This window comes from Melospiza georgiana, chromosome Z (genome assembly GCF_028018845.1).
Source record: "Melospiza georgiana isolate bMelGeo1 chromosome Z, bMelGeo1.pri, whole genome shotgun sequence".
Taxonomy (NCBI): domain Eukaryota; kingdom Metazoa; phylum Chordata; class Aves; order Passeriformes; family Passerellidae; genus Melospiza; species Melospiza georgiana.
The window spans coordinates 12,459,867-12,482,806 of record NC_080465.1 but is presented as its reverse complement, the minus strand read 5'-3'; the positions used below and the strand labels follow the sequence as shown (position 1 = coordinate 12,482,806).

Here is a 22,940-nt window from a genome sequence, read left to right as displayed (position 1 = left end):
AGAGGAGCCTGCTGCTCTGAGGCAAGGCTCTGTCCTGCTGTAAAAATATGTGAAAGGAAGTAAAATTTTAAGTATGTTTTGGAAGCTTTCCTCCTTTTCCTCTCCACTCCTCTTGTTTGAATTGCTTGTACTGTGTTGAAGCTGTGTTGAAGTTGTTCTATATCCCCAAAAGTGTAAAGGCTCTGGGACCTCCTGAACATGGACATTTGGCCTCCACCCTCTTTGTGTCCAAGTACTGCTCCTTGAATATTGCTTTAAAGATGCAAGGAACTTGAACCTTTTCCTACAGATGACAAAATAAGCAAAGAGGAAAGAAGAATTACATCTGAAGAGCCCTGTAGTCAATCCAGAATCCAAGAGTACAGTTTCATGGGATTCAAAGTCTGTCTCTTGGGATACTGCTGAACTGCCTCCCTTTCCAAGCCCCTTTGACTACGTTTCTTACCCTAAACTGAGCCAAAAACTCCTGCAGCAACGCTCAGCTGATCAGATCTGGAAAGAAGGAAACTTTGATAGACAAGATGAAAACATATTTCTACCAACTTTCACAAGCATCACTGAACTTAATCTTTTCATAATGCTTGAACGTTTTGTTTGAAGTGAAAATTTTAGCAAACTTAATTATAACCTTATGGCAGAATAATATTTCATGATCAGTTTTAAAAAATATCACAGATTTCAAGATGTGCTCTCAGTGGTGGATACAATACATCTAAGCAAGGGAGAATGCAAATTGTCATGTTAGCATGATCACAAAGCAAAGTAAATTTAACATAGACAGATAATTTCTCTCTAAAACTCTGACTAATAAAGATTAAAAATATCAAGGTCAGGATGCCCATGTAGAACAAATAGAAAAAAACCAACATTCAGTAATGTGATGCGGGGCTTCTCCTCCCACTCCCACCTCCATGTATGTTGCTGTTGCACAATGTTTTTATATCCTGCAAACTCCCCTGTGATTAGCCTTGCTCTGCAGTTGTGGGACAGAGCACACATTGTGTATGTTCTTTATTTCAGACACTGCCCTGAATTCACACCCCATTGTGTATGCAACTTCTGAAGACATACCTAGGTTTAGATGTGGACCTGGACTGGACACAGCAGGAAGAAAAAGAGCTTGGGCCCCTCACTAAGGTTGAATGCAGACCTGAGCACACGTTCATGCAGTGGCTGGTTAACTCCCATGTGAGCTGCACAGTTAGCCTTAGCCTGTGTCATCATTACTGGCTGCTTGCAGACAAGCTGGCCCCAGGTCCCTCCAGGAAGAACTTTGGCACCACCTGTGACAGTGATATTTTCATCTGCTTGGATGCTTTACAGCAAAAAATATGAACAGAGCCAAGTCAGGCACAGTGCCAGGGTTTCAGATTTTCTCTGTGGCTCAACCAGTAGCTACAGCACCAATAGCTGTGTGCAGCTGTTGCTAGAGAACTGCCTGCTTATGGTGAGAAGAGACTGTGGAACTGAAACTCAGCTCCCATGCCCCAGCTGCTGCCCTGAGACCCACTTTCCTGCTAGAACACAATGCATGGGTTGCAGCTATGTGGTTGTGAAACACCTGTTTGATTATGTAAAGGTATATAAGGCCAAAAAAGGTGAAGGTCTGCAGAAAGAAAACATTGCCACCTTTTTGATACAAGTTTTATAATGTCCAAATACATTTTACAAGTAAAAGAGACAATTTGATTTAGCACGCAGCAAATACAAAGGCAAAGCCAGCTCTTGAACCTTGCCAAGATTATTTTTTTACTCCTAAGTTCTTTACATCATCCAAAAATATTTTTCACTTGAAAGATTTACTTGAACAACCATTTCTTAAAGAGAAAATTACTATTTATGCTTAATGCAATTCACATCAAGGAAAAGTGTTTAGCTGTGGAAAACCAAAAAGTAAACAATGGCATTTTTAAGAGCAGTGGCATTTCTTTTCTATCCTATGAGTATGTTCTATCCTATAAGCTGAGACATTTCAATCTTAGTATTGAGGTTTATTCCTCATAGGTTTGGTCATTCAGAAAATATTGGATCCCTGAAAATGAGCAATATTTCATTATCACGAGTCATTTAAATTTTCAAAGCCACTGAAGTGTAATTACAGTAAAAATATGGGACAGAAACCACTTCCAGTTTTGCATGGTGAGTGCATATCAAGTAAGGGTGTTGGTCCTGCATATGGGGAAAAAAAATGTAATTTCACAAACTGGCGTGTAGATAAAGTGGCTGGCTCAGAAACCAAAGACACTGAGATTTTTAACTGCCATTCAAGCATGGTATTGGAGAGCAGAAAGAATTATGCATACTCCCACATACTACTATTGTTGCGTAAGGACTGCTACATGTTTTTTCCCTTGTTTTGATGCCCCTTCTTCTTATTTTCTGCAGCAATTAGAAACACCTGTCTTGGGGATGTCTCTGCCCCTGCCGCTCTGGAAGGGCATATGGAATCACACAGAATCACAGAATGGATAGCATTGGAAGGGAGCACAGTGGGTCATCTGGTCCAACCTGACTGTTTAAGTGGGGTCATCCCAGGGCATGTGGCTCAGATTTGCCTCCAGATGGTTATTGAGTATCTCTAGTGAGAGAGACTCCAACTCCCCCTGGGCAATCTGTTCCAGGATTTAGCCCCCTGCACAGAAAATTCTTCCTCATGATCAAGTGGAACTTCTCCATCACCAGTTTCTACCTGTTGACTCTCATCCTGTTGCTTGCCACCACTGACCAGAGCCTGGCTCTGTCCTCTTGCCACCCTCCATTCAGAAACTCATAGACGTTGATGAGGTCCCATCTCAGTCGTCCCTTCTTGAAAAGCAGCAGAGTGTGGGCGGATTTCGGACAGCATACGGGCTGAGCTGTGCTGCCAGTGCGGGGAAGGGGAGGCCCGGTCACGGACACTCGGTCAGGCCGGGTCAGGGGGGCCGGCTCAGGGGGGCTCGGTCAGGCCCGGTCAGGGGGGCTCGGTCAGGGGGGGCCGGCTCAGGGGGGCTCGGTCAGGGGGGGCCGGCTCAGGGGGGCTCGGTCAGAGGGGCCGGGTCAGGGGTCCCGGCAAGGGGGGCCGGGTCAGGGAGGCCGGGTCAGGGGAGGCCCGGTCAGGGAGGCTCGGTCAGGCCGGGTCAGGGGTCCCGGCCAGGGGGGCCGGGTCAGGGAGGCCGGGTCAGGGGAGGCCCGGTCAGGGAGGCTCGGTTAGGCCGGGTCAGGGGTCCCGGCCAGGGGGGCCGGGTCAGGGGAGGCCCGGTCAGGGAGGCTCGGTCAGGCCGGGTCAGGGGTCCCGGCCAGGGGGGCCGGGTCAGGGAGGCCGGGTCAGGGGAGGCCCGGTCAGGGAGGCTCGGTCAGGCCGGGTCAGGGGTCCCGGCCAGGGGGCCCGGCGCGGCCAGACCAGCGGGGCCGGGGCCAGGCGGGGCGGGGCGGGGGGCGCGAGCACGGCGCCGCCAATGGCCGCGGGCGGGCGGGGCGCGGCCGCCATTGCCCCGTCCCCTCGCGCTGGCGGCCGCCGGCCATGCTGGGGCTTCGTCGCGCCCTCGTTGCGCTGCTGCCGCTGCCGCTGCCGAAGGCAGGGTCGCCGCCGGCCGCCGCTATGTCCACGCTGCTGATCAACCAGGAGCGCTACGCGTGGCTGCGGGAGCTGGGGCTGCAGGAGGAGAACCCGGGCGTGTACAACGGGCGCTGGGGCGGCCGCGGGCAGGTGCGGGGCGGCCGCGGGGGTGGGGGGCGGCGGGGCTTCGGGGGTCGCGCCCCGTGCCCCGGGGGAAGGGGCCCTGCCGCTCACCGCTCTCGTCCTGCTCTAGGTGGTGACCACGTACTGCCCCGCCAACAACGAGCCCATCGCCAGCGTCCGGCAGGTGAGCGCGGCCGGGGGCAGCGCCGGCGCGGCGGGAGCTGCCCGCGGGCCCTGTCACCGGAACGGGGCGTTCTGGGGCCTTGGTTTGGGCGCTGCCCCTGCCTGCCACCCGGATAGCAAAGGGCACGAAACTCCCGATTCCACATCAGGGTCCGTGGGGTGTTGAGTCCAGGGCGGCCGCTGGTGCTCGTCGCAGCCAGGGCCTACTGCTGGCAATATGCCTGCGGCTTTCCTGGGAAGAAAAACAGTCTGTTTGCCCTTTTTTTTTTTTTTTTTTTTTTTTTTTTTTTTTTTTTAACTTGTCCTCCAGCCCTCCGCCTCGCACTCTTGCAAGTGTTGTTGGGAAGAGCCAGGGCTCCTCCCTTCCCTTTTCGTTTGTCCTGAGGGAAGTTGCAGAATAGGGGCAGATTGTGCCTATTTAGTAGGGATGAGAGGCCTGGGAGCAAGTAGTCAGGAGACCAACGTGACATTCAAGTAGTAAATTTGTTAATGTTTTTACTGTAAGAATAGCACTATTCTTACAGTAAAAGAATAGTAATCTACTCCTTTTGTGTATTAGGACTCAGCTAACTCTTGATGTCCAGTGATGCTGATGGAGTAGGACATATTTATATATGTGTGTATGTATGTCTAGATACAAACATATATAAAACCGTTATTCTATATTGAGCTTCCTCAAACACCTGAATGAAAATTTCTGCTTGTGGTTTTTTTTTCTTTTTTTTCTTTTTTTTTTTGTTTGTTTTTGTTTTGGGTGGTGGGTTTTTTTTGTTTTTTTTTTTTTTTTTTAATTTAGGTAGCACATGTGCTTTTCATTGACAGTGGCTTCAGACAATTTGTAATATTGGATCCAAATTGTGTCAAGTTACAGGCATCCTATAAAAGTCGCATCCTGTAGTGCAAGTACTCTCTATAAAAATGTCTTGAGTTGGATGCAGAAGCTTTTTTGTGGCATTTCTTTTGGGGATTTGATTTTCCTTACTTTGATGTGCTTCTTCATGTAGGGTAATTTGGAGGATTATGAAGAAACAGTAAAGAAGGCTAAAGAGGCATGGAAGGTCTGGGCTGATGTAAGTTAATGGAGATTTCTCTTTTATTACTGATCTCTGGCAGAGACAGGCTATTAATTGCCCCATAAAGTGAAGGTGTAAAAATGTGTTTATACTGTGTGTGGTGCATTAGCGCAAAAATCTGCAATGGGGACCTCAAAGAAACAAACCCAGATAGTTTGTGTGTGTGATGCCATTGAGGTACAAAGATGAGGACATTGACTTGTGGGATATGTTTGTTTTGAAAACCCTGGCAGATTTACCAAGGCTTGTGCCCGTGTGCTGTTGCCAACAGGTCTGGTGAAGTTCAGAAACCGTGTAGCAAGTAAACTGTCCCTGTGCATGTTTCACTTCCTGTCACCCCCTCTTCTGTGAGGGAGAGATCTGTGGAGTATTTGGAGGAGTAACTTCTGTTCATCTTCTTGTTCCCTGGTGTGGGAAAAACTGCTGGTTATAAGCATGGGGGGTTTTGTTTCACCTGCTGTGTTGGTATTTCGCAGAACGGCTGTGTGGTTCAAAAGCATTAGTGTTACGTTGTATATAATAGCTAAGCTGTTTTTCCTTAGCGAGCTGTAGTTCCCCGCGCAGACCTACCAGCTGTGTCCAGCCAGCACCCATTCTGTTGATGGCTGTGCCAGGCTTGGTTCTTACAGCTACCTGTTGTTTCTTTGGATTTCAAAAGGCAATGTGCACTCTGTGTTTTAGCCAGCAAAGTAGTTTACCTCATCTGAAGACAACAAAGTTTAGGATAAACAAAACAGCTTTCTCAGGATATGTTAGTGTTTTTTTGTTACAATTTGTGAGTATAATGTTGGTAACTCTTAACACGTTCGGCAATAACCTGAAAGCAATCCAACAGATAAAGAATCAACACATCAAATGTTTCTTGAAGGCTTTTCCTCAAAGCTATTTGTTATTAATTTGTGAACTTTGCTGTTTGTAATGAGCTTATTTGAAAAGATATTGTCTGTAAAGAGATATGCTTGCATGGTTTATGCATTTTTCCTCGGTCTTGTTTCTATAGAGAACTGCTTGCATATAGTTTGCAAATTGATCTTGGCTATGGATTATTATTTACCATACTGGTACCACATTAAAAAAATATATTAAGAGTAGGTGCATGAGCTTAATATTTTCATGATTGAGTTTTTTGTGTGTCTTAATTTCTGCTAACAAGGTAAATGTCACACTAAAAGGAAGTTTGAAAGTGTGTTATTAAGTACACTTCAAGGCTCAGAAACCATTAAGTGCACTTTTATGAAAAATGCTTATTTCTTGAGATGCAGCTGATTGGTTGCATTGGGGCTGATGTAGTTGAACAGAAGTAACAGAAGTAATCTGAATGCTTTTGGCAATATTTAGTGAAACTGAAGTTTTGAACAGACAAAATGTTTGTACTGCTATCAGTCCCTGAGGCAGAAAACAGCTTCTTGTAAAGCAGGGCACATGATAAAAATGAACAAGTAATAGTGTCTTCAGAAGATAAGCAAAAAAGCACAGCAATCAGTGCTTGCTTACTACAAGGACAGAAAACTAGAAATACATATACAGCAGTAGTTACAGATTTTCAATCTCAAATAGATTCTTCTGTTTTCTTTTGACTAGATCCCTGCACCTAAACGTGGAGAAATAGTGCGACAGATTGGTGATGCCCTGAGACAAAAAATCAAAGTTCTAGGAAGCTTGGTAAGGTATTTTCAGAAGTAGCCCACATTTTTTGGGAGGTGGAATGGGGAATGAGGGTGAGCGGTATTTCAAAACTGTTTTTTATCAGTAATACTAAGTTTTCTCTGCAATACTAACCTTAGTAATTGTTAAGTAATTGCTGTTAGTTCCATTAGCTTGCCTAATTACCTTTTAATTTTAAAAAGAAGAAAAAAAATTATTATGGCATAGAAATGTCATGAAGCTGTGTCAGCTGAGAGTTTGGTTACTTGTTTAGAAAAGGCTCTTCACCCAGAGGACGTTTGGGCACTGAGCAAAGTGGTCACAGCACCAAGCCTGACAGAATTCAAGAGGCATTTGGGCAATGCTCTCAGGCACATGGTGTGATTCCTGGAGAGAGTGCTTGGCCAGGAGCTGGACTTGATCCCTGTGGGTCCCTTTGAGCTCAGGGTATTCTGTGATTCTGTGAATTGACAATTTGTAATAGGAAAAGAAAATTTATTGTGGGCTTCTCTGGGATGAGTGGTGCAACTGTTGCCCTGCTATTTTCCCTCCTGTCTGTCAGATAGGGCACTTTCTCACACTAAAAGTATCTTGAAAAAGACCTTCCCTTAATACAGAGCTTTTAGCTTTGAGCTCTTTCTGATGATCTGTAGGACTTTGCCAAGTGACATGTGGAAACATGAGGCTTCAGAAGTTGAGATGGTCTTAATGAGATGATCTTGCAGTGCCGTGCAGGACATAAAGGCTGAAGGACCACTCCTTTAAAACTCTTGCTTTACTCTTTTCTTGCTAGGGAAGAAAAGGAGTCAAGTGGGGAACTTCCACTTTCTTTTTGCAGGGCTTGCCTGTCTGTGCTGCTGTTCAGAAACAGCTGTCAGTGAATAACTCCATGTGTAGTCAAGCCCATATTGTTAACCTTCAAAACCTTGTTCTGCTCTTTCCCTTCATGTTGTCTCCTCAGCACAGTTTCTGTTGTGGAATTAGAGTGCTAACATACTTCTGAATTCAAAAACAGTAGAGCTTCCCTGATGAGTGTGGACCTACAGAAGTTTGTTCTCTATTCTTGACCAAAACTTATGGCTTCTTGCCATATTTTCTTAGTTTTCCCAAACAGATAATATGTGTGTTCAGCTCTGCTAGGATTGGGGATGAATTTCAGGGTGAAAGAAGTGCAGTAGGTATTCAGGTTTTAGGACTTTGCCTGGCTTTAGGATATGTAAAAAGGAGCTGTATAGAAACTCATCTTTCACAAACACTGTAGGAAATTTCCAGCCTCACCTTGCCATGCATGCCCTGGTGAAGTATCCAGGTGTTTCTACTGCACCTACAGAGCCACTGCTGTGTTTCTTAGTAGATATGTCGGATGCTGCTCTGTTTTTGGTCACAGATAAGGACTGTTCCTTCTGTCTTGAGATAGCCACAGGCATCAGAGAAGTACGGTTAGTCGTCTTTGTGTTAACTTTCACATGGAGAGAAAAATCCTGTGGAAATCCTTTGAACCTCATCCGTCATTTAACAGCCTTTTTAAAGTACAGTCATCACTGTTAAGTGGCAGGTGTTATCTGCCTGAAGTCCACATCTAGCTGTCAGAGCATGACCACAAAACTGCATGGAGATAAGTAGGTGATTTTTCAGCTCCCAAATTGTGAGATTTTCCCATTTCTGGATGGCGATATCTTCAAATACCAGATTATTCTCACTGATATATTTCAATGAAGTAAGTCTAACATAATTTTAAGAGAAGGATGTAGTTTAAGGTCAACTTCAGGAAAAAAAAAATCAATAAATTGATCCTAAATATCCCAGGTTACTAAAATACTAAACATGTAAAAGCATTTTCAGCAGTGTCTGCAAATGAAATCTTTCAAATTTGCTTTGAAATATTGTAAAATGAGTAGTTTGTATATGAAAAATGTAAGTGGCTGTTTTCTTTTGCTAGAGCAGAGTAATCTCTCTTTTTCAACTTGTTCCTTGTCTGGCCCACCATGTAGGCAAGCCTGCGGATGTAAATCCAGGGTATTGTTGATCAAAACATATCCTTAGTATTGGATCTTCCTTTCAATAGTTTATTAAAAATTTTTCTCCATAATTTTCCTTTTCTAATTTCTTCCTGTTGTATTGGGATATGACCCTTGTCCAGTTGTCTAGTGTGTTGTTTCTTTAAGTTCTGAATAACTGGGGAAGAGGTGAATCTCCTAATGAAAAAGTGTATGTTAAAATCTTACTTGGTCAGTAGACACGCCTGACATTAAGTGGAGACAAAATATATTAGGGATCCACGGGAATTTTGTAAAAAAGTTTGTCTTACTCTGAATTTTTTCAGGTCTCTTTAGAAATGGGAAAGATTTTTGTCGAGGGTGTTGGGGAAGTGCAGGAGTATGTTGATGTCTGTGACTATGCTGTTGGTTTGTCCCGAATGATTGGTGGACCTATTTTGCCTTCAGAAAGTAAGTATGTGGTTTTTTTTGTTTTGTTTGTGGAGTTTTTTGTTTTTTGTGTTTGGTGTTTTTTTCTTTAAAGAAATTAAGATATAGAGGTGTTACTTAAATATATGGTCTTGTAGTACATCAAGATCTCTGTTCTGTGTGTTATTTAGGGAGCTTTAGGAATAGATGTGGTGGGCAGTAGTGCCAGCTATTGAAGTACCTAATGAAGTGACAGATAAGCAAGTCAGTCCATCCACTTTCTCTGTTCTTTGAAACATTAGATTCTCTTTGGTTTTTTAATTGATGAAAGGTGGTAGAGAAAAGTATGTAAAAAGTTTTGAAGTGTACTTAGAAAGGAGAGACCTCCTTGTCGGTTATTGATTACCACAAGTCATCATTATGTTTAAAATAAAACTTTATGTTGTCAGATCATTAGCTTTTTGCACAATCTAGCTAACCTTGATCCAGGTAAGCTGCAGAACACAAATAACACAGCTCTTTGCAAGCTAAGGCTGTGGTGGACTGAAGAGTGATGCTAGGTTTCTTGCTTACATATTTTCCCTTTTTAGAAAAACCCCAGACATTAAATGGATGAAAACTGTATTATGTTGTGGCTTTGCTTTCAGGACCTGGCCATGCCCTTATAGAGCAGTGGAATCCTGTTGGGCTGGTGGGAGTCATCACGGCCTTCAACTTCCCCGTGGCAGTTTATGGGTGGAACAGCGCGATTGCAATGATCTGTGGAAATGCTTGCCTCTGGTAAGAGCTAGCTGTCCACCTTGCTAACAGTTTTCATAAATTGGAAAGCTGTTAACTCAGGCATGAAATTGCTATTGAGTGTCAAGTGTTTCTGGCTATTTGATTCTATCTAGGGTAGGTGTAAATTATTTTTAGTCAGAGCTTTTTTTAATTTTGTGGTAACCTCTTTTTTGAGGTGCTGTGGTGCAGATCCATCCAGGACTTAGCCAAATGGCCTGTGAATAAACAACCCACAGTGAGGGTTTGCAGCAGTGGTAGTTAATATATTCCAAGTTGGTACAGCTAAGATTAAAAATATAAATAAGTAGCCTTACTTTCTCTCCCATCTCCTACTTTGCTTTCATCTACCTCCTTCATTCTAAAGTCTGACCTAGCCATTGTCTACATGGATTTCAGTAGAAGTTCTGAATGCTCAGCTGCAGAAGAAAATTCTTGAGTTTCTGTCCTAATTTGTACCTGAAATCCAGCCTAACCAAAGTGTGCTGTAGATCAGAGACCCTAAAATTGCTTATTTGAATTATTTCTTATTCTTAAAGAATTAAATAAGAAGATAATGTAATTTTTTTTCACTTTCTAGGAAGGGTGCTCCTACAACATCCCTTGTTAGTGTTGCTGTTACAAAGTGAGTTCTGGTTTCTTTGATCTTCATCTTAATATAAAGGAGAACTTCTCCAAAGAATGAATTTCATAGCAATACTTCCTTTAGGTTTATTGTTACTTTATATCAACATTTTAAATACTTACTGTGCATTACCCATAACATTTATTTTAAAATGCTAAATAAAAGTAGGCCCCTTAAAATAGGTAATTACTAAGTCTTGTAGATCTAATATTAACTCCTGAGAACAATTACCCCAAACCACTACTACCCCAAAACCCTCCGACAGTTCTAATGGTTCATTCCCCATTTGCACTTGTCAGAAATCTCTAACATTTTTACATCTTTGATTCCAGGATAATTGCAAAAGTCTTGGAGGATAACAAGTTGCCTGGAGCAATCTGCTCTCTGGTTTGTGGTGGAGCAGACATTGGGTAGGTAATATTTCTCGTGTTTTGTGAACGTTTATAAAAGGAAAAAATATTCTTTGAGGTACTTGTGAAGTTATTCTAGTCTCTAGGAATGCACATGTTGCCATGATTTTTATCAGCTGATCTGAAACTCTGGCTCTAGTCCTCCATTAAATATAATACATATGTCTACTTGCTGTTGTGAGATCAGCTGCAAACAAAGAACTTGTCAGATATTTAATGAAGAGGCATGACTAAGTTTATATTCCACTTCTGCATATGCTTACACCCAAAGAGTACAGCTAATATTAGGTTCCCTTACCATGTTCTTGAGAGTTTTCAATGTATAGTGACTTTTAGATTAGTTGTGGAGGAGAATAATTCCCCTTTTCCATGTTTGTGCAGAACTCTGCACTTGCTCATAGATGTATATCTGTGTACATCTATTGTACAGCTTGGAAGCTGTACAATCTAAATCACTTTGCTTGATTTTTACCATGAGGAAATCCCCAGTACAAATGTATATTCAGATATATCTTTTGAGTATTTTAAGAGAAGGCAAAGCATATGGCAAACATTTTAAAAAGTCATAGATTTGCATGTTTTCTTGTGGTTCATAACAATTGGAACTAATCTCACAATATACTTTAGACTGAATGTCAGTGTTACTGCAGGTGATGCTTTTTTGGCCTGAAAAGGTGCATGGAAACAGCCTTGTCCTTTTTTTCTGGCTAAGGGGAAGCTTTCCTGCCATTAGCTCAGTTGCCTGATGTTTCAAAGAAACTCTGGCTTTAAAGCTCTCCCTGATTGAAGCTGATGTATGTGGAAGGTGCAAGCTGCTTTTCTGTCTGCATTTCTTTTGTTGAGCACAGTGCTTTGTGTCCCATTGTGCAGGACAGCAATGGCTAGAGATGAGAGAATGGACCTCTTGTCCTTCACTGGCAGCACAAAAGTGGGCAAACAAGTAGCACTTATGGTTCAGGAGAGATTTGGTGAGTGTGTGGGTTCCTCTCTATTTATTTCCATGTTTGGTGAAGGCAGCAGTGCCCCATAAGATTTTAAAATAACAGTAACACAGTTTTCAGCTGTGTTACTTTTTTTTATTTGTCTTGGATAAATGGGGATTTCAAACTGCTTGTAGATACATATGGCATTTTCAGTTAGTTCTGTTACAATTCAGATTTTTTTTTTTCAGTTTTTCTGCAAATCCATAGTCTTACAATTAATGTGAGGAGAGGTGTAGTGGTGTCCATTAGTATTTAGTTGTATGAAGATTTTTAGGGTGAACAACCGGGGCTTATGGTCTTTTGCCAATGTGAATAGAATACATGAACACAGTGCCTCTCACCTTTTACTCCTGATAAATACAATGATGATTTTGGAGGTGCTGTTTTTGTTGCAAATATTTAAAAGTGTACAGGCAAGAATCTCAGCTGCTAGATTCTTACTTCTTAGTTTATGAGCAGCACCTTGTAAACATATTTTTTTTGTTTTATACATTTGAAGTGCATGTAAGTGTAAAAAAGCCCCCCAGAAACCAGAACAGATAGCAAATATTCACCCAGATGCAGGTTGTTATTTTTTGTCTCAGATTGTAGATAAACAGTTGCCAGGGAAATAAATGAGCTTAGTTAAATTTTATGTGCATTTTGATCTTTGTAGGACCTTGTAGTATCTATGTCATACCATTTATGCCGCAACTTTTTCCTGTTTCAATTTTTTTTTCTTTCCAGTGCTATTTTTTTGCCTATCTTTTTAAACTTCATTGTGCCATAACTGCTGTGCATGTATCTTCATGACATGTGATAGATGTAGTATTTGTTGTAATTTTCTGCTTTGTGTAGACTGTGATCTCTAAAATGTTTTGTTTATCCTTAAAAATATGTTTCATGAAGCTTAGCTCTAGTTAGAGGTAGTCTCATTGAGGTACAGGGAATACTTGTGGCTATGGTATAACTTATTTTGTGTTTTTCATTAGGTCGAAGCCTGCTGGAATTGGGAGGAAACAATGCCATTATTGGTAATATGTGCTGTAGAAATTTAGTCCCATAGATTATATTTGGAAGCTAGTATGCAAATATTCATAGCTAATTGTCACTTTTTTTCTGTTTCTTTTATTTGTTCCCCCCCAGCCCCAGGCTTTTAAAAGTACATCTAGTTTGTGTAGAATAATAGAATGTGGGATTTTTCTGTCTTTGGTATTGTGGAGGGAGCAGTGTTTTAAGACAAAGAGTAAAATTCCAAGGTCTCATAAGTAATCAGTGTTGAAGAGGAGAATGGAATGAGAGAAGCAGTAAGCTCCAATAATGGGTTGTGGACAATGTTAAACTAAGCGAGTTTGATTATAGGATACTTTTAGTTGTAGAATCATTAAGGTTGGGAAAGACCTTTAAGATTGACTTTAGCTATTAACCCAGCAACAGCATATTCATCAGTAAACCATGTCCCCATGTGCCTCATACCTTCTGGATGCTTCCATCCATAACAACTCCACCATTTTCCTGGGAAGTGCTGGTCTGCACTTTATATATAATCTTGTGAACACTACACTTTAAGCATTTTAGAGCATAAATATATATATATATATATATATATATATATATATATATATATATATATATATATGTAAAGTATAAGATCCTTATGATACTTGAAAGAAAAGCATAAAGGTATTTATTTCAGTAGCACATTTTTCAGGTTTTGTGCTGTTGCCTTTTGTTTCACTTTTCTCATATTCTGGACAAATGTGCTTATTTACATATATATACTCTTTTGAAGTACAAACATGATGCTACATCATCTACTCTTTTGAAAATCACATTTGAGCAGGTCCTTCTTTTTTTCTATGCTGCTTTGTAGCCAGCAGTATAAACTTGTTTTATGCTTTGAAAATTGTTTATTTTTTAATGTTGAAGTCCTGCTTTTTTTGGAATTGACTTTGAATGATCACATATTCGTTGTTTGGCTGGTCTTCATCCCAACCTTCCTAAAGATTTTGGATGCTTAAGAGACTTTTTTTGGGACTGGTTAAGCCAAGTGATATTTTGGGGATCATTTGAGCTTTATAAAACATCTCAATGTCTTCTAGCCAGATGTATTTGTTCAACTCATTGTACATTTTATATTACTGTACACCAGTGTGTTTTAGCTGTGCTTTTTGCAAGGCCATGTGGATACACTTTATGATTGTTACTTTATGCTGATAAACTTCTTAGTGAGAGATTTGAGAAATGGCAAGAAATTGCTTGTGGTTTCCTGGATTAAAAGGAAGCTAGAATTATTTGCAAACTTTATTGCAAAAGGCTCCCTTCAGTAGTTCAAACCTACAGTTATGTTCCAATTGCGTGTGACTGATTCCAGCTGCAGAGAAATAGTAGGAGTTTCAAGGTGTTTCTTTGTATCTTACCATGCTGTGCAACTGTTCCAACTTGTGCAGCTATTCCTAAAGATTCATGACCAACCTGTCAGTTTCTAATATTGTTTAGCATCTTAAGTCTTGTGAACTGCCTGTTTAATCCAGTAACATGCTCATATTTTAATTTTTTTTTAAGTGTTTGAAGACGCAGATCTGAACCTAGTCATTCCGTCTGCTCTATTTGCTGCTGTGGGAACAGCAGGTCAGCGGTGCACAACTGCTAGAAGGCTGGTGAGTAAATGTGTTGTCGTCTCATTTGGGTAGCTCTGAATTTTAACTTAATTCCAGATTGGCTGACAAAATGACTAACAATTCCTAATATTGTGGAGAGCAACAAATAATATTTGAAACACACTTTTATTTTGTCAAAAAAAGTATGTTAGGAAAATAAGAACATAGTTTCATTCCAGTGTAATTCTAGCTCTAAACAGTTTCTTTGTATGTATTTCTAAATGTGCTTTAAGTCAGAAAAATAGTACTTGGCAAAGTTCTGTATTTCTGTTTTTATTGCCAGAGCTTTGCTTGTGACTACTACAAATTTTGGTTCAGTGTTTAAATTGCAGCAAAGCAAGAGTGTGTGTGTTACCTGCTTTGTTATTAATTCTTAACCAATCATTTTCACCAAGTTCAACAGTGTTGTAGTGTCAGTGTCCATCTTGTCACTGTTAGGTTAATTCAGTAAATATTAGGTAAAATGGATGTGGGTAAGTTGATTCAGGTGTATTGGATGGGCAGTGATTCCTCAAACTGGAGCAATAAAATTTCTGGAGCGTTTGTTCTAGAACACTAAACTGAAATGTTTACAGCGCACATTGAAGGTACTGATCTGAGATGGGGTAAAATTAAAACAGATTTTTGTTACTTGGCTTGTTTTAAATTTTTATGATGAAGGTTTTACATCTTCATTTTCTGCTGTTAGTGCTGTTTCAGATGCCTTGGCCTCTGTCTCTTTTTAATTTTGGGATTTGCTGAATATGAACAACAGTGTTTCCATTCTTTCATTCAGCCCCCTTCAAAGTGCAGTAGTACCTCAGGAGTAGTTACATAGGCTGCCCTGTCTTACAACTTTCTTACCATGTTTTAGTTTCTCCATGAAAGCATCCATGACGAGGTGGTGGCAAAGCTTGCCAAGGCCTATGCCCAGGTCCGCATCGGTGATCCATGGGATTGTAAGTAGCTATTTCCATCTCATGGGTTTAGGAAACAAGTTGCTGTTGGTTTCTTTCTGTTTAAATTCTGAAGTGATTATAGATCCAAATTATCTAAGTTTAGCAATATACCAGGGGGTGGAAATTGCTGGTTTCAGTTAGAATACAGACTCAGAAAGGAAAATGAAGAATCTGGGTAATACTGCTCATCCTGGACAGATTAAACAGTTAATTCTAAGATAAGAATATTTGCAAACATACACAGTTTTGATGAAAGTATGCTTCTGAATCTTTTTTCAGCTGACACTCTGTATGGGCCTCTTCATACCAAAGAAGCAGTGAAAATGTTCCTTGATGCAGTAGAACAAGCAAAACAACAAGGTGGCTCTGTGGTCTGTGGCGGAAAGGTGACTTAACTTTTATTTTCCCTGCTACAGTTTGTGCTCTAGGAAAAAAAACCAGTAACATGATGGCTTAGGCCAAACTTGTACTTCAGCTTGTCCTGTCAGCCACTACAGGATGTTAGGTTAGTCAGATTGAGAACTGTTTGAATTGGAATCCTGTCTTCAGGGTAAAGGCATTTCTGCTTGGAAGCTGTTCTTACACCACTCCCCAATTGCAAGTGATAGTGAAAATAAAAAAAAAGCCCATGTAAATGGTGAATGTCAAACATGTAACTAAGGAAAATTGCAGTTCTGTCCCTCACAATATCTAGCTTGAGGAAATACTGGAGATACAAGACAACCACTTGTACATCTTCATCATATAGGATGTTTAATTCTCATTGACTTATTGTTCTGGGGCTTCTTGTCTTTCATTGGCAACTTCTATATACTTTAAAATTCTGAGTAGCTTACAAGCAGGAGAAAGGAAGTTTCAGCTGCTAGACATTACAACTTGATTATATCTTTAGTGGACATAAGTTGTGCTTCTATATTTTAAATACTTAAATAAGTAAAATTTAAGTTATTTATCCTATCTGGCCTTCTGTTTCTGATTTCTCATCTGTAGTGGTCAGACCATGAAAGATTCCTTTCCTACACTAATATTAAGCTGGATTCTGATTGGAACTTACTTGGTTATTTTTTATTTATTTTGAAGGTTATAAATCGCCCTGGGAACTATGTTGAACCAACCATTGTGACTGGCCTTCCTCATGATGCGCCCATTGTCCACACTGAGACGTTTGCCCCCATATTGTATGTGCTGAAATTTAAGGTAAAATAACACTGGTGAAACAAGTGTCAAGGATGGTAACAGCACAGTCACAAGAGAGAAATCAGAGATGTGTTACATCTATACAGTTGTCCCAGCCCCTCAAGAAGTGGTTGCTTTTGTTCTGCGCTGTGAGAGAGCCACTGTTCCACTCAATGTGTGGCTCCATTTCTGTGAAGAGCACTGGAGCTGCAATGCGATACAGGAACAGGTTGCTGTTGTTAATGTTCATGGTTGATACTGTTCACATCTGTTCAAAAGCAGACTGTGTTCTGCAGCAGTGCAGGTATTGCTGACATGGCACATGTGTATTTGCCCAGTGCCCTTCTGTACATTTACATTATGGCTGTGAATTGTTGGGTTTTTTCTCACAGAGCTGCTTTGTAACTGCTTTGCTTTGGATGGTCATGGCTTAACCGTTGACACGTGCTTCTTCTAGGAGGAAGAGGAGGTTTTTGCCTGGAATAATGAAGTAAAACAAGGTCTTTCCAGCAGTATCTTTACCAAGGATTTGGGAAGGATTTTCCGCTGGCTAGGGTATAATTTAAATTATTTTTTTACTTTCCTGAGGTACATAAGATTAGTCTTTCATGTCTTTTGTAGACATCTACATAATGCTAGTTGAGCATTTTACAGCCCTCATTTTAGGGAGGGAACCTTTCCTGATCCTAAGGAGGAATTGTACCTTATCTTTGTAGGCCAAAGGGATCTGACTGTGGCATTGTGAATGTTAACATCCCAACCAGTGGAGCTGAGATTGGAGGTGCTTTTGGTATGTTACTTGTCCTTTGTCAAGGTTTTAATCAGTCAATTTAAATGACTAAATGTGATGAAATCAAAGTTAATTTTGAATCGTACTGCTTTAGCAGAAAACAGATATTGACTAGCAGTAGTTAGATTTAAACTTTTAAAAATAGCTGTACTAGGTTTTTAAAAATTCCATGTGTTATTTCCTTGTCCTCCTCTCCATCAAAGGAATGTTACTCAGATATATATTCTGGAGGTATTTAAAGATATGGCCAGGTGGAAAACTTTATAAAAGTTTTAATTAAAACAATCATGGGCAATTCTGTGTACATTGGTAAGTTTATATAAGATGTATGGCATGTAGCATTTTTGTGAGAAAATCTTATAATAAAAAATTTTGCCTTTTTTTCTCTTTTTTTATATACTTAGGGAACTATGAGGGTGGAAGAAGCATTAACCTTATCATTTAAGCAGTACAAGAACCAGCACATTCTTGTACTCTTGTCTTGTGTTAAGAGAAATGTTTTTAAAACAAGGTCCTCTAGTGCCACCATGATGGGATTTTGAACTCCAGGGAGATATTTTTTTTACATCAAGCATGAGGAGAGAGCTACTGTGTGTGTTGTGTGGGATGGTAATTTAATTCACATATAGGACAAGGAAAAGGAATAGTTTTTCCCATGTTTTTTTATGAAAATGTCTTACCTCCTGGAATTAGTCCAGATCGCCATATCCAAAAATAGGTTTTAATTTAAAATGTTTTTGCTACAGGTGGTGAAAAGCACACTGGTGGGGGAAGAGAATCTGGAAGTGATTCATGGAAACTTTATATGAGACGATCTACTTGGTAAGACAGACAAATAAATTTAAATTACAGATGAACTTCCCAAAGTGCAAAACATATAAATCTTTGACTACAAGGCAACTATCTTTACTGAATGTGAGATAACCATCTATAAGTGTAATTGCCTTTTCTTCACATTCATAGCCAAAGAAGATTTGGAGGGTTTTTATAAAGACATTTTTTTTTAACTTTTCAAAGGAAAAAAATTAGGTGGTTTTGGGGTTCCCCCCACTATTGGTTGATTTTAAATTCATCTGAAAAATGCCTGAAACTTGTCAGGAAATACTCTGAGTTGCAACCACAGTGAGGGGCCACCACTGGTAGGTGATTCAGCTATATGTTGGTTATCTATCCACAAATCTCCTGACAGCCAATAGTGGATGAGCATTAGTGTTCTCTGCTGACTTCCATAGCTCTTACCTGTGCTATCTTTTTTTTCCCCATGCAAAGAGTTATGAATGTGAGAAATCCCACCTTGATTTTTCTATCTGGACATTCTCCTAGTAAGAGATTAAATACATAAAGAGAAGTAAGATCCTCCATAAAGGAGGAGAAAATGGCAAATGTTGTCTTTTCCTGTACATGGTTACTATATTGAAAACTGGAGTAAAGTTAGTTCATAATTTTAAGTAGGCAAACTGCTTTAGAGAAGTTTAGATATAACAGCTTTTACATATCAAGTGGACTGCACAGTCTGTCTCAGTGATTAAGTCTGGTCTATAAATTGTCGTTTCTCTTTCAGTACAATCAACTACAGCAAAGATTTGCCCTTGGCTCAAGGAATCAAGTTTCAGTAACAACCTTATGAATGGCTGTGCTATGAACCATCCTAGAATTTCTGCATCAAGCAGCTCCTAAGCATCATGGGGATAAAAATTAATTATATGAAACCAATTCTGTCAGAAAATCAGCTGCTCTTTAGTTGCTTCACTTTCTATGAATGTATTTACTAATTTCGTCTTCAGATGAGAAGTCTGTGGTCCTTGGGAGGAAGGGAGGGTGACTAAAACTAACCACCTTGGGTCCAGGTGGCCTGGATAACCTGTTGCCTTAACACTGTATTTCAGTACTAACACTGCCTCTATCCCGTCCCCACCTTTTGCTGGTATTTCCAGCTACATCTGTGTTTCAAGCTGTGTGCCAGGTTTCCTGCAGTACCTGTTACTGGGGGATATTTGGGCTGCAGTACAGGACTATTTTTCAATGAATAAATAAAGGTACATTTTGTGAAATATCTTGGGCTTCTCATTTGTTTTATTCGCTGGTTTTGAGAAGGAATATTCAGAGGACTATTCATTTTCACACACTAAGTTGCTAGCTGGGAAAAGAATCATTGGGCTAAAAGTTCTGCTTTAGTTTTCCTGCCTCTCCTTCAGGAGACTTTCAGCATATGTTGGGAGATGGAGGTCCACTGTAGTGTCTTGGAATCTCATTTAACACTTGAAGGGGTTACAGCCAATTCAGGTTGTCCATATCAGGGTGTGATACCCTACAAGCAGACTGGCTGGAGATGAGACCTGGAGATGCAGTCAGAGGAAATACTTTCCTAGGGAAAGACATATTGTTTACTTGTGTTTCACCTCAAATGAGAGTTTCTTTTGGCCACTGGAGACTACAGGCAACAACAGTTCATTTAGGAACCTTGCTCAGGACTCAGGATGAGAAAAGGCACAGTGCTATTAGATTGATTTTAGCTTTCCACAGAGCTGAGGATCTTAATGTATTTTTTGTGGGGATTTCTTTTCTTCTCAATGTCATATAGCAAATTTCCACTATCTCTGAATGTGACAGAACTGTTAATTATGGGCTCAGATTCTAGGAATCTGATTTGACTTGATTTATTTTGATGTTCTTTTGATGACAATGCCTTTTGAACTGGATTGAAGGTGCCCCATACCACAATGCTAGTTGGTCTCCTTTCAGCTTTGTGTTTAATTTTAAAGTGCATAGTGTTTTAAATTTTACATCTGTGTTATACACAGATGTAATATAAGGTATTTTGGTGTTCTGTAAATCAGACATTAGGTAGCCAAAGCTTTTTTTCTTACTGAATCTCTTACTACCAGGAGTATTCTCTCCTCTACTTCTTTGCGTCTGAACATTTCATTAAAGAATGTTGTACCTTAGCACACAGAATGAAATGGTGTACCCTAAACAGGCAGATAATCACTAGCAGATATGACAGAGAAGCAATTCAATTCCCAAATATAATTGCTTAGCAAATACCACCAATTTATAAAAATTGTACTCTTTAATGTTATTCTGTGGTACTGAATGTTACTATGAAACTCTTAACAATGGGAAATTAGTTCAAGAATTCTCTTTTCTTGCTGCTTATAATAGTTTTTGGATAGCCTCATGTTGCATCTGATTTTTTTCTTGAAAATAGAAGCTCTTTTTAGGGTAAAACTATCTCACAAGTCCAGTTGTTTAATTTACAGAAATAAGGTTGATTCTGCCACCTGGCTTTAGGTATGGGAATTCAGCTCATGAAAAGAACAAAACTGGTATGGTGAGTCTGGTGTTTGACTGGTCTTCAAATCTTCATGTGCAAACTAATATGAATGGAATAAACGTACAAATGTGATCAAGAGGTGGCTGCATAGCAAACACACTAAACTTCTGAAGGCTAACTTGACATCTTGATACATAATTCCTCCTTCAATGCAAGCTTTTGTAAGGGTAGCCTTACAGGGACTCAGCGTGAAGTGCTTGTGTAACTGCTTCTGTGTGTCAGGAGTAAGTGGGTTAGATCCATGCTATATCGGCAGAGAATGAGCTCTCTGTAAGTAGGTTACAAACTCAGCCCCACTTTTGCAAAGTATGGGAATTACTATTCCAAAGATGTGTTATCTGTGCTGACACTGGACTGCAAATGTGGCATCAGAGCAGGTAATCATAGTGCTGCTTCTCTTTCCAGACAGCTTTGAATTCCTTACATGTGGTGATGAACAATCCAACTAGAATTGGCTTGCTGAATGACTTCCTGTGAAGTGGCTCTGGGAAGAGCATCTTTTAAAGGCTGCAGCAGACTGTAATATGCTTTGGCAAGCATGCAGGTGCCTACAAATAGTTATTGTTATGATGAAGTAATGAACTAAGGAGGTTTAAAGATACTATAAGAACACAGTTTCTCAATTTCTGCTTTAATTTGGAAAGTCCACTCAGGAGATTGTGAACTGCATTAGCTGTCAGTGGATTATCTCACCCAGGGAAAGCAATTTTGAGAATTCATAAAATGTGTCTTGGAGCTACTGGTATGTTCAACATAATGGACTTGCAATTTTAATACAAATTCTATCAGCGTCTTCCACTGTTGCATAAACTTAATTACCACTGAGTGTGTAACACCAGTGAATAACAAGTGTTAAATGACACGTGATCAATAATTCATTTGTTAGCACAGTATTGCTTACTGTGAAATGACCTTGATGGGAACAGTCTTACAAGTAACTTCCTTTCTTTTTGCCATATTATTACCTGAAGAAAGATGAAAATTCTATTAATATTTTTGCTGATAAACAGAGAAATTGATTTTTAATGAAATGTGAGAATGGGAGATGTAGGCGGCTTTTCTTCTATCCTGTTGTGTCCTATCACAGCTTCTTGCAGAGGTGATGATTTTCAGAAACCAAGAACACTACTTGCCGGTAGTGGGTCCCAGCTTGGGACTTTGCAAAAGGTGGTCCTGCAGTGTTGAATTTAAATCAACAGGGAAAGTGTTCACCATTTTCTTTCAGCAGTAATACACCAGCCCATTCATGTTACATCATGTTATTTTCATCTGGTGTTTTCATCATTCTGTGTTGTTGCTGGATGAGTTCAAAACCACATAGCTGCCAGAACTTTTGATTTGTGACATCTATATTTCTGTATGAGAAATCATGTGTTTAGGTGCTGCATTCAAGACTCATTACGTGTACTAACCCGTTCGTGTCTCTGCATTGATTTCATTAGTAACTATGTGAAAAAGTGTAAATTACACGAGAGTAAGGAGACTTTGCCTGGGTTTTCTTTTGAATTGCTGTCATTCTTGGTCCTGCACTAATGTGTAGGCTATGTATTGCACAAGTGTGTCCTCTTATTTCCCTAGGTGGAAGCAGAAAAATAATTAAGGCTTATAATATAGGGGTAAAATGACTTAATCACACAGAATCAAATTCTTGAGTACCAAACTGTGACTTAGTAAGGATTTTTTTTAGTATCTTCTCTTTGGTGTTCCTTAATCAGCAACCATGCTGTCATGTGGTGCATGCTTGGTGTTTGAAAACTAATGGAAACTAATTGCTTTCAGTGTGCAAACATCTGCTGCCACTGAAGTGTTGCTTGAAGTAAGTGTCTTGGCTCACATTTTGAACATGGTTGCCCTATGGATAGCTGGTACAAAGGTAAATACTGGTTAACAGTCTTTCATTTCTACTAAATTATTAGCATTGATTTTCCATACAGCTGATTACTTTCCTCCAAATAATAAGAAAATGCATATGCATTTTGGATATAAAGAGCCTTTTTAAAAACCTTTGTGTTCCTCCCGGTGTCGCTGTTGGCCAGGCTAAGGCCTGCCCAAGGGCAGCCTTTGCATTTGCTAGCCAGCTGTGTAGAACACAGACCTCTTTGTCTGAATGCTTTTTATGTTCCAGTACATCTGGGACTGCTGCCTCTGAGCTAGTAATTAAATACACTCTATTCTGCAAAAGTCTCAGTTGATTAGTGCAATTGTTATATAAAACATTAACTCCAAAAGCCAAAGGTTAAAAATAATAGTGTTTCAGCCAGGAAGAACGAATGGTTTAATGCCTCCTTTACTCAGTAGTATGCTG

The 22,940-nt window shown here is 40.1% G+C and overlaps 1 protein-coding gene across 2 annotated transcripts; it reads left to right on the top strand.

Annotated features, from left to right (window-relative positions):
* Positions 1-3,519: 3,519 nt before the first annotated feature.
* Positions 3,520-19,354, top strand: ALDH7A1 (aldehyde dehydrogenase 7 family member A1). Of its 2 annotated transcripts, XM_058043947.1 has the most exons (18): positions 3,520-3,685; positions 3,789-3,842; positions 4,846-4,911; positions 6,496-6,576; positions 8,882-9,005; positions 9,611-9,743; positions 10,321-10,365; positions 10,698-10,775; positions 11,646-11,743; positions 12,730-12,771; positions 14,303-14,397; positions 15,251-15,335; positions 15,615-15,721; positions 16,416-16,532; positions 16,969-17,066; positions 17,228-17,301; positions 18,048-18,123; positions 18,863-19,354. In XM_058043947.1, the coding sequence occupies exons 1-18, from the start codon at positions 3,578-3,580 to the stop codon at positions 18,915-18,917; spliced, it is 1,536 nt and encodes a 511-aa protein (XP_057899930.1). In that variant the 5' UTR covers positions 3,520-3,577; the 3' UTR covers positions 18,918-19,354. The 2 variants fall into 2 exon arrangements, with proteins under 2 accessions (XP_057899930.1, XP_057899931.1); XM_058043948.1 differs by lacking the exon at positions 12,730-12,771 and having other exon boundaries at positions 3,521-3,685.
* The last annotated feature ends 3,586 nt before the right edge of the window (positions 19,355-22,940 follow it).